An 11,628-nucleotide genomic window follows, 5' to 3' on the forward strand; every position below is an offset into this window, starting at 1 on the left:
CCTGCCCCCGAGATGCCACAGTTATCTCTCAAGGCTGCTTCCTATTCCAGGCCCCCTTTAAAAGCCTCACCCCTGTGTGCAGGGCTGTCCAGGCCACAGCTGAGCCGTGGGTCCTCCACCTGGACAGCTCTTCAAGGTCATCTGTGGGTCCAGTCACACACCCTTAGCTGATTCATTTATCCACCTGCCTGTCTCACTAAGACTTAGAGGGCAGAAGGATTGTTTTGCTAAAGAGAAAAGTTATGGAGGGGGTAGATGGGAAGTTGCTGTTTTTGAATAGTTTTAGTTTTGCAAGATGAAAAGTTGCAGGATTTGTTGTACGATAATGTGAGCACACCTTTTACAGTACTGAGCTGTACGCCGAAAAATAGCTAAGGGGGCAAGTTTTATGTTGTGTTTTTTACCACAATTAACAATATTCTTTTAAAAAAGAGACTCAGTTCCTTTCTGTGGCTCAGGAGGACTCTCTGTCCTCCCCGATACTCTGTAGAAAGTTCTGAAAATCGTAACAGAGGCCTAAGGATCAGTGTCTTCTGAAGATTGTCCCCCCCGTGTCAGGATGTCCGGGAGATCTGAGTGTTGAAGGAGGGATGTAGCAGAGGCAGAAACAAGAAAGATGGGAGCTGAGGAGACTTGGGGAGAAACTTCTCTCTACTCTCACAAACTATATCGTGCCGTAAAATTTAACTACAAGAGTGGGAGCAAAAAGACACTCCTAGTGTGGCCAAGATGAGGTGGCTGTGAAGAGCGAGGACTGATGAGGACAGACAGGAACAGGAAGAATCCCAGCTTTGCTCAGGGAAGGAAACCTGGCGTTGCCTCTCAAGTCCCGTGAAAGGAAATCCAAACTGTATATTACATGACAAGACCCATTAAAATGTCCATCCCAATGACCCTATTCCTGGAAAGGTATTCTAAGGGAATGAGTTAACAGAAGCAAAATGAGACACACTCAAATATATCGTTTGCATCATTATCTAAAATAGCAAAAGAGAGTGGGGCCTCCCTGGTAGTACAGGGGTTAACTCTCAGCACTATCAAGCTATAGCCAGCCGCTGTACCATGAGTTCAGTCCCGGCCAGGAGGTGACCCACACGGTGCAGCAGACCCCTCCTGTCTCCCCACTGCTCCCCAGCAGTGTATTTCAGTAGATCTGCCTGTTCTGCTCCCCACTCTGTCTCTGGTGAATCCTCTCACCCCCCACAACTCTGGCCATTACCCCAGTTCTTGTATGCATAAATAAATCTTTAAAATAAATAAATAAATACATGACCCTCAAGGGCACTTTTAATCCTAAAATACCACGGGAAATCTTTTCTGACCTTGAGGAGTAGCAAAACTGCCACAGGGGAGGTGGAATTCAAGGTGAGTCTTAAAGTATCCATGGGACTTGAATAGAATGAATAGAAATTTCCCAGCAGGGGGCACACTCTATAGACATGCACCAGGCCTGGGAGGACAGTGTTGAGAGAGACAGGCCAGTGCAGGTGGCCCTGGGCCAGATAAAAGGAGCAGAAGTACAGGATGGCCAGTCCTTGTCCCACTCACAGAGCAGGTGCCCGAACCGATGTCTATGAAAAGGCATCTATGGAACCCCGAAGCATGATGCAGCTGGGCAGTGTGATCACACAGAGTCAGAGCTTGCCGACGCTCTAAATCCACCAGCTTGGACCAGCCACGGAGTCTGCCCGGGGATGCTAGGTCATTTCTTGCAGGTTTTAGTTCAGGGAAAAGAAAGGGACCCAGACGTGGCGACTCTCCATCCCACTCAGGAGAAAGGCCCAAAGTACAGGGCTGGGGTTTCGACAATGAGCTCAAGACCTGGACACGAGACCCAGAACATAGGAACAGTGGGAAATGTATGGGATTTGGAGTTGAGACACCTAGATTCAGTTCCAGGCTGCCATTCCCTGGGTATAAACCAGACAACTCATCTACCTCCTCTGAGCCCCATGGCCTCCAACGTAGCGTGGACTCAAACAGTCTCAGGTGTCAGGATGAGAGAGGACAGGATGAGAAGTGCTGGAGGAAATCACAGAAATGCAGGTTGTCCCTACATAAGCTTCTCTTCCTGGCCGTGTCCTAGGTCCAGCCTGCAGCGATGTCTCAGGAAAATCAGACTGAATTCCTCCTCCTGGGATTCTCTGACCTCAGGGTCCTGCAGGGCCCCCTGTTCTGGGTGGTGCTGCTGCTCTACCTGGTCACCTTGCTGGGTAACTCCCTGATCATCGTGCTGACCCAGGCCAGCCCCGCCCTGCGCTCCCCCATGTACTTCTTCCTGCGGCACCTGTCGCTGGTGGAGCTCCTCTACACCGCTGACATCGTGCCCAGGACCTTGGTCGACCTGGCCTCCCCGCACGCCAGGGCCATCTCCTTCCAAGGCTGTGCAGCCCAAATGTACATCTTTGTCGTCCTTGGCATCGCGGAGTGCTGCCTGCTCACGGCCATGGCCTATGACCGCTACGCCGCCATCTGCCGCCCGCTGCACTACGCCACCCTCATGAGCGGGAGGGCCTGTGCGGCCATGGTGGGCACCTCCTGGTTCATGGGCATCATCACAGCCACTACCCACTGCTCCCTCATCTTCACCCTGCCCTTCCCCAGACAGCCCGTGGTCCCGCACTTCCTCTGTGACATCCTGCCGGTGCTGAGGCAGGCCAGCGCGGGCAAGCGCAGGAGCGAGATCTCCGTGATGACGGCCACTGTGGTCTTCATCATGCTGCCCTTCTCCCTGATCGTCACCTCTTACGCCCGCATCCTGGGAGCCATCCTGGCCATGGCCTCCACCCAGAGCCGCCGCAAGGTGTTCTCCACCTGCTCCTCGCACCTGCTCGTGGTCTCCCTCTTCTTCGGAACAGCCAGCATCACCTACATCCGGCCCCGGGCAGGCTCCTCTGTGGTCACAGACCGCATTCTCAGCCTCTTCTACACCGTGGTCACGCCCATGCTCAACCCCATCATCTACACGCTCCGGAATAAGGAGGTGGCAGGGGCCCTGCAGAACTTGCTGAAGAAGCAGGTGGCCTAGCCCTGAACGGGAGGTCTCTGCGCCCCCGCCGACGGCTCTTCCCCAGCCCTGAGACGCTGGACTCGCTCACCCCCAGCCTAACAGGAACCCTGTAGCAGCCAAGATGCTCCTGGAAGAGAGTGTGGAATTAAAAGAGAGAAGACGCTGTATCTTGTTCTTCTCCCACATGGCAGACGCACTATTAGGGCAGGGATTAGTCGGGCGAGGCAGAATGGAAGGGAGCACTGACTCGGGGTAGGAGCAGTTGGCACCTTCTAGATTGTTCCGGGCCCCCGAGCAAGGTGATGAGAGACTCCAGCCCGGGAGCAGAGACCAGGTCAGTGGTGAGGGCAGATGCCTATGACCTTGACATCCAACCAAGCACCCCCCGGGGGCCGTGGGAGGGTCGACCTGGGGCTTTGATCCCGTTTCCCCAGAAGCACCTGCAGTCTCCTCAGAACACCCTGCAGAAGAGAGGGAGCTTTGGTCACCTTGGAATTATTCCCCATGGATGTTCTTTCTCACTTTCCCATCCCTGAGTTTTGACAGCTCCCATCGTTGTAGAAAAGGTCCCCTCGCCTTCCCGCTCCCTCCCACATGCGCCATAGACTCCACCCCGAACCTCCTTCCAGCACCTCAGACTCGGGGGCCCGGGGGGCCACCCTGGAAAGGAGCACACACTTCACACTCGTGACCCCCCAGCATGTGGCCTCCTTCAGCCTCTGGAGAATTCTCGCCTTCGGTCCTCTGGGGGGAGCTGGGGGGAGCAGAGACTCCTTCCTGACCTCCCAGGCAGGAGAGCTGGCTCCAGCCATAGGACCCGCCAGGCCCCATGTTGACTGAGTCGCTGGTGCCCCAGGAGGAGGGAGCAGCCGCCTCTCTCCCGGAACAGCAGGGAGGCTGCAGCAGTGCCTCCTGGCACTGACCTGGCATCGGGTCCCTCGTGACAGCACCCGCGGTTTCTCAGCCAACCCGTTCGGGTTTGGGAGTTCTGTGCACGGAGGGTTGGCCTCTGGCTTTGCCTCCATCCTACCAGCAACTCTATTTTGTTCATAATTTTCTACTTCAGCATCCAGGCAGTTTCCGTCACTGCCAAGCATTTTGACTGACAGAATGGTGTGGAGGCTGCAGGCGGCAGAGGGAGAAGCGCAGCCCTGGGGTACGAGGAATGAAGAGCTTTGGAGAGCAAAGGGACCATAGGGCCAGAGAACATGCTCAGACAGATGCAAGGAGCCCAGAGCATCCCTGCTACTCGGAGGAGAGCGACGTGGCCCTGGCCCTCAGGAAACTCATCACGCAGTGGGGCGGTTGTTGTGGACCATGGACCGGAGAGAAAACAGACCGGCAGGAACACACAGTGAGGGGGATGGTAACGTGTGTAAGTGTGCACTGGAAGGGAGGGGACTGTAACAGTTGTGGGGGTCGGGGAGAGATTCTGGAGGACTTTCTGGAAAAAGTGGCTCAGCGCATTTCCCCCACCTTCCTCCCATCGTGCCCGGGTGGAAAGTGCTAAGATCTGAAGGACCCGCCGGGTGGGACGGAGGAAGGTGGAGGCATCTCGCTGGGGCTTGATGGAAAACATTCCTTGTGCTCTCACTTTACTGTATAATTATGAGAGAAAAAAATGTATAGTAACAAAAGTTTTTAAATGCTGGTTTTACAAAAGATTTCAAATAAAATATTTAAATTTTTGCAAGAAAGTTGAGCTTTATTTTGTGAACATATTTTTTTATTAGGTTTTATGCTTGAAAAATGGCTAAACTCCTCCTGATACAGACCTTTAAGTACCAATTTCTTAAAGTAACTGATGGTCACCATCCAAGAAGACTACCCACAGACGTAGATGATTAAGAAATGTAGTATCTTTTTCAAAATCATTCAAAAGGCTTGCAATAGTTGAAATTATATAGAAATATATACTTATGTCTAAAACTCCTTTTTTAAGATTTATTTTATTTATGCATACTGGGGTACAGGCCAGAGGTGGGGCGGAGGGGTGAGAGTATTCACCAGAGACAGAGTGGGGAGCAGAACAGGCAGATCTGCTGAAATCCACTGCTGAGGGGAGCAGCGGGGAGACAGGAGAGGTCTGCTGCGCCATGTGGGTTGCTCCCTGGCCTGGGATCAAACTCGTGATGCAGTGGCTGCTAATAGCTTCATTGTGCTGAGACTTAACCCCTTGTGCTACCAGGAGGCCTTAAAACCCTTATCCTTCATTGACAATTGGTAATAATGAAAGTTCTTATAATCATGAAAAAGGATTTGAAATCAAATCATACAGAATGAAAATCAATAACAATAGCTAATACTGTTTAAGTACCCACCACATTAGTGGAGTGACACAATGTTATTTCTTTCATTAGGAATTGTCTTATTTTATTCCCATGAAAACCTTAGTGGTAGGGCCTCCCCGGTGGCGCAGCGGTTGAGCGCTGGGTTGCGAAGCTGCCCGCGGCCTCTGCGGCACCGATTCCATCCCCGGCTGCTCCCCGGCCACCAGAGGAGGGTCCCACATGGCGCGCAGACCTCTCCTGCCGCCCGCTGCTCCCCTCAGCAGTGTACTTCGGTCCTTCTGCCTGCTCTGCTCCCCGCTCTGGCTCTGGTGAATTCTCTCACCCTCCCGTGCTTCTGACTGTACCCAGTGCATGTATAAACAAAACAAACAAACAAATAAATAAATAAACATGCCTCTATAAATTTAAAAAAAAAAAAAAACTTAGTGGTAGATGTAGAGATGGATCCCAATTTTGTGAAACCTGAAGCTTATATAATTTGAGATGGTTCAATTAAATAAAATAAGACAAAAGAACAAATATAAAATTAGATACAAATGCTTATTTCAAATGAAAAAGAAATAGAAACATTTTTAAGCAATGCCACAAATGACATACAATCCAGAAAAATAATGTTTTTATAATTAACCACCTCACCAGGTGAGGTCATGATTTTTTGCCCTACATTTTTTGCTATGTACTAATCTTCAATTACCTTTATATTCATTTGACAATGATTCATAACGTACTTTCTGCAGAGAGATTGGAAAAATGATTTGTCTTTAACCTGGCATGGTGGATTAAAACTTCCTGCTCTTTTATTGACAGTTTAGAAAAATAAATTTCAACATCACAATCCATTATTGGTAATTTTATATAAATTTTATGTAAATTTTATGTTGTCAGATTTGATCAAGTCTCTATCCAGATCCTTTCATATATTTGCTATAAACGTCCACATTTCAAGTTTTCTTGTGCAATGAAAAGCCTTTGAATTGACCTCACTTTTAGGGACTTTATCCTTGAGGTTCTAATGTAGCCTGTTAAATATTAGGCTTTTTACTTTCATGGCAGTATTTTATGTCTAATCAGCAAGAAACCTAAAACTTTTTCAAACATGTTCATATGATTCACTCGCCTTCATGAACTGGGTGGTGGTCAAGTTATCTGTTGCTTCACAACACACGACTCTAAATCTTGTAGCATGAAGGAAAAATCATTTTATTATGTTCAAAAATTCAGGCTCTTAGTGGGTTCGAGGGAGGTTTGTCTCTGCTCCACAATGCCTGTGTCCTCGCCTGGGTACTCAGTAGCTGCAGGTGACTAGAATCATCTAGCAGTGTCTTTTCCCACGTGCCGGGTGACTGCAGTGACTGCGTTTGTTCACCAGACACCAGTGATCCTTGTCTCTCGGGCTTCACACAGCACAGCAGTTGGATTCCAGGGTGGCGTCTTCCCAGAGAAAACATCCAGAGAGCAGGCATTTCAAGAGACCAAGACAGGAGCTGCGAGATCCCCCTGAACAAATCCTGGAAGTCACAGACCATCCTTCTGACCACCTTCGACTGGTGACAAGTGGGAGGCTACGGCCAGCCTCGGCGGGAGTAGAGGGATGCAGGGATGCAGCAGGTCACGCTGCAGCAGAGCACGCGGGATGGGAGGTACGCTGCAGCAATCTTTGGAAAATAGTGTCAGAGAGAGACTATCAAATAATCCAAAAGTCTACATTTCATGCAAAATCATTCTCTCCCTTTTAATGAACTAGAGCATTTCATACAACTTGACGTTTAATTAAAACTTATCTCTCAATATTGAATAATTTTTAGGACCCAGCAAACGAGACTCTCCCTGGCCCTGTGTGTCCCCACACCACACCTCACTCCTGGAGTTAAGGAGCTCTTGTTGCACCAGAGCCAAGGGATGCGAGAGGCAAAGACTTGCAATGAGGAGTCTGTGAGAAAGAAGGGTGATGCATCCAGAAGTCATGGCCCCAGGCAGGCGCCCAGAGCCTCAGGGAAGGCCAGGAATTGCTCAGTCATCTCACAAGACAGTCACAGCTGCCGCCCTCCCCCAGCTTCCCTCAGTGGCTGCTTCTCCAGGTCTGCTCCGACCAACGAGTCAAGTCAAGGCGGTGAGGACAGGCCCAGAGGCAGAACTCTGAGGAGCAGCAGAGCCTGGGCCCCTAGAGGAACCCCACACTCGCCATGCAGAGCAGACCGGAGCCCCAAGGATGTCAGGTCCTGCGGTCACCCTCCTCCTTGGAGCTCTCCAAGGACCAGGCCTTTTCCTCCTAAATCCAGGGTAGTCAGGACTCCCAAAGCATCTCTTCACAAGTCGCCTCATTGCACCCGCCACCTCCTTGCTCCTCAGAGTATAGATGAAAGTGTTGCACACGGGAGTGACGGCTGTGTAGGAAAGGGTAAGTTCCTGGCCCATGTCCTGAGTAGACTCTGCCCGGGTCTCCCACAGGCCATTATCCCAGTTCCAAAAAAGAGCAGGACCGGGCCTCCCCTGGTGGCGCAGCGCTTGAGCACTGGGCTGCGAGGCTGCCCGCAGCCTCTGCAGTGCCAGTTCGATCCCCGGCCACCAGCGAGGGTCCCACACACCAAAAAAAAAAAAAAAGAGCCAGACCACACGCAGGCAGGAGGAACAGGTCGAGAAGACTTTTCGACGTCCCTGGGATGTCGCCACCCCAAGGACGGTGGCAAGGATACAGTCGCAGGAGGCCATGATAGGCAAGAAGCGGGTTACCTCAAAGGCCATCGTGACAAAAAGATCGCCCACTTCACCCCGGAAGGTGCTCGCACTAACCAGCCTCAGCACAGGCAGGACGTCACACACGAAGTGATGGATTGTGTTGGCACCGTGGAAGGGCAGAGTGCAGATGCAGAGGGGCTGAATGGTGCCAGCGATGAATCCGGTGAGGTAGGAGGCTCCCAGCAAGCTCAGACATGCCCCGGAGTATCAGTGTGGAGCAGAGCGGTGGCCGGCAGGTGGCGGCGTAGCGGTCATAGGCCCTGGCTGTGAGCCGGAAGCACTCAGCGGTGCCAGAGAGGGCAAAGAAGCGCATCTGGTGAAGCAGGTGGCTGGGGTGATGGTGGGGCGGGAGGAGAGGCGGTCAGCCAGCACCCTGGGCATGAGGGCGGTGGTGTATCAGATCTCCACCAGGGAGAAGTGGCGGGGAAGAACTACATGGGTATGTGCAGGGCGTGGTCAGCCAGTGTGACGAGGATGATCACCAAGTGTCCCATCGCGGTGACCAGGTAGATGCAAAGGGCCCCCCAAAGCAGAAGGAGCTGAGAGAACCAAAACCCGAGAGCCCCAGCAAAACAAACTCAGTTACTGCTGAGCTTTTCCATCCCCCATGCTGCCGAGGCCAGACAGAAAGAAGGAGCCGGGAGAGGACTTAGCAGCTCCAAGGGGCTGCATGGGAAGGCGTGGAACATTCCACAGGGACACCGTGTTACCAGCAGCGGGATGGGGGAGCAGGTGGGCTATAGCAGTTCCCGCCCGAAACTCATCAGAACAGCAAGATAAACCGAGGGAGTTGGCGGGAGTCCTGACCTTCCTCAAGACCAGGAGCTTGAAAGACACCAGGGAGGTTTGTTCCACTAACCCAAGTACTGGGCTCTGGGAGCAGAGACCTGGGACTGGTAGAACAGCCTCTTTGGCAAAGTAGTTGAGAATATGGGCGGAAAAGTGGGCAAGTCTGGAAGAAAAATGAACCCACAGTGAAACAGTGGGAGAGCAGGAGTGAGAACAAGAGAGAAAAAGAGAAAATACAGGGACCAGGAGGAGGCAGCCGGGGCTTTCACCTGCAGATGGGAGATGGGTCCCCGAGGCCCTCAGGATGCCCCTCCCTGCCAGCCCATCCCAGAAGCTCAGTCTCCCCAAGAGCCTGATTCCCAGGGCAGAGGGTGCGGAGGAAAGAAGTCCTCGCGGAAGAGGGCAGGCTGATGCCTGGGGCCAAGGACAAGCAAGCAGGCCCACATGCCCCGTCCCTCTGCCTAAGCCCTGCTGGCACCCCCACCCCACACACAGGGAGAGACCGTAATGCAGAGGCCAAGGTGGATGCAGGCGGCATCCACAAGGCCTGAAGGAGGCTGGGCTCAGAAACCAAGTGTTTACGGCCATGCGGCTCTGAATGTGCCCGACCTTGGAAGCTGAGCACGCCCGGGTCTGGTTTGCCCTGGGAGAGAGACCAAGTGTTCCAGCGTCCCGGCCAGGCCTGTTTGCTGAACTGCTTGGCCCATGGCCCCAAAGGCTGCCCTCTGCCTATGGCTCATTCCCAAAATTAGTCCCTAAGCTTTTTCTGCCCACTGCCTAGAAAGTAGGAAAAGCACTTTTTCAAAACCCCTTCATAAAACAGTGCCAGTGCGCAAAGAAAATAAATTGCTGACTCAGCAACAGGTCTGACTTCTGGTACCACTTCCCAGCGCAGCCTGGGGTAGGCCTCGTCCTGCACTGCTGGGCATGCTGTAGACACAGAAAACACGGGGCCTCCCTGGTGGCACAGGGGTTAAATCTTAACACTATGAAGATATCAGTAGCCACTGAAGTACGCATTCCATCCCCAGCCAGGGAGCTACCCACATGGTGCAGCAGACCTCTCCTGTCTCCCCACTGCGCCCCTCAGCAGTGTGTTTCAGTAGATCCTGCTCCCCACTCAGTCTCTGGTGAATCCTCTCACCCCCGCATCTCTGGCCTGTGTTCCAGCTCTTGTATGCGTAAATAAATAAATAGTAAAAAAAAAAAAAACACAAGGTAAATCTGAGAAACCGAGAAGTCAGAACCAGACGTAACATGGTCCGCTAGAAGAGAAAAAAGGACGTAGGGCAGAATCTAAGAAAACACGAAGAAAATGTGGGCCTTCGGTTCCTAATGACACACCAATGTTGGCTCACTGTGACTCATACTAATTTAAGACACTGCTAATGAAGGACATTGGACATAGCGTATATGGGAACTCTATGTACTATCTTTCTCATTTTTCTGTAAATCTAAAACTATTCTAAAACAAGATGTTTATTTTTCAAAGTTGACTTATTGACATGGAAAGATGTTCACAAATATTATTAAATGGTAATAATATTTAATAATAATTACTAAATGATCAAAGCAAGTTTGAGAATACAGCAAATTCTCAATATAAAATATTTATTAAGATAGAGTATAGATATAGATAGACAGGCAGACAGATGCACAAATAGATGACACATAAACAGAGCTAAATAGACAGATATTAAGGATTAAGATAAATAGACACCCAAATATTAACAATGATAGGCTCTGGATGGAATGGGCTTGGAGTAGTCAATGACACTTTTCTTGCTTTGCGGGATTTTTTAATATATTTTTGATCCATGGATCATACAACAGAAAAATATACATAAAACACTAAAAGAAATAGATGAAATTTGTTTTAATATATCTTAGCATTTTCAAATGTCTAATTTATTTTCAACCAATTACACCTTTGGAAATGTTATCATGATTTCATTTTGCAGTTTGGTCAATAGCTAGAGTTTCTTTTATTTTTAAAGATTTATTTTATTTGATCATGCACACAGGAGCTGGGGTGTAGCCTAGAGTTGCTGGGAGGTGGGAGTGAGAGGATTCACCAGAGACAGAGTGGGCAGCAGAACAGGCAGACTGACTGAAATACACTGCTGAGGGGAGCAGCGGGGAGACAGGAGAGCTCTGCTGTGCCATGTGTGTCCTTACCTCATAGTCTTGTTGCAAGAATTAAATAAAAATGTATGAAAAATAGCACATGTCTGTTATACAATAAAAATTAACAATTTTTCACATGAATCAGAGGAGCTAAAGAGGTGAGTTTACTATATCCATTTCTACTCTGGACAGGGAAGACAATAATATTTCAAAACTAAAAAACACTAAGATCAAAGAAAGCATAGGGTGAAGGAAAAGTACCTAGAGGCTACTACTTTAAGTGGAGAGCGGACTTGGGGCCCACTGCGGCCAGCCCCAAGGACAAGAAAAGCATTTCTGCTCACGCCCTGTGATCGGTCCTATGACTCAGAACATTTTTATTCAAGTGAAAATAGAAGTTGGTGGACAGCAGGCCCTGGGGTAGTGCTGGTGACAGGACAGGAGGAGCGCCAAGAGGAAGGGGAATGAATTAACGAAAAATATGAAAATGAAAGGAAAAGGAGCGTGGCTGTTGGCCAACCCCACAGAGGTCAGAAGATGGAAGTGTCTCGGGATACAGCTGATGACGTTGCAATGAGCCCCAGAAACTGGGTGCTCGCCCCATTAGAGATCATAAAAAAGACACAAGTCTGGGGAATCCATTTACTCTGAACTCCCGACCTTGACTGTCTGGGC

At 50.3% G+C, this 11,628-nt stretch overlaps 1 protein-coding gene across 1 annotated transcript; it reads left to right on the forward strand.

Moving 5' to 3' along the window:
• Positions 1-2,101: 2,101 nt before the first annotated feature.
• LOC119247099 (olfactory receptor 10P1) lies at positions 2,102-3,028 on the forward strand. Its single transcript, XM_037513315.1, has one exon. The coding sequence runs from the start codon at positions 2,102-2,104 to the stop codon at positions 3,026-3,028; it is 927 nt and encodes a 308-aa protein (XP_037369212.1).
• Positions 3,029-11,628: the final 8,600 nt, after the last annotated feature.

This window comes from Talpa occidentalis, unplaced genomic scaffold (assembly GCF_014898055.3).
Source record: "Talpa occidentalis isolate TD23 unplaced genomic scaffold, MPIMG_talOcc4v2.1 talOcc4.16, whole genome shotgun sequence".
Lineage (NCBI taxonomy): Eukaryota > Metazoa > Chordata > Mammalia > Eulipotyphla > Talpidae > Talpa > Talpa occidentalis.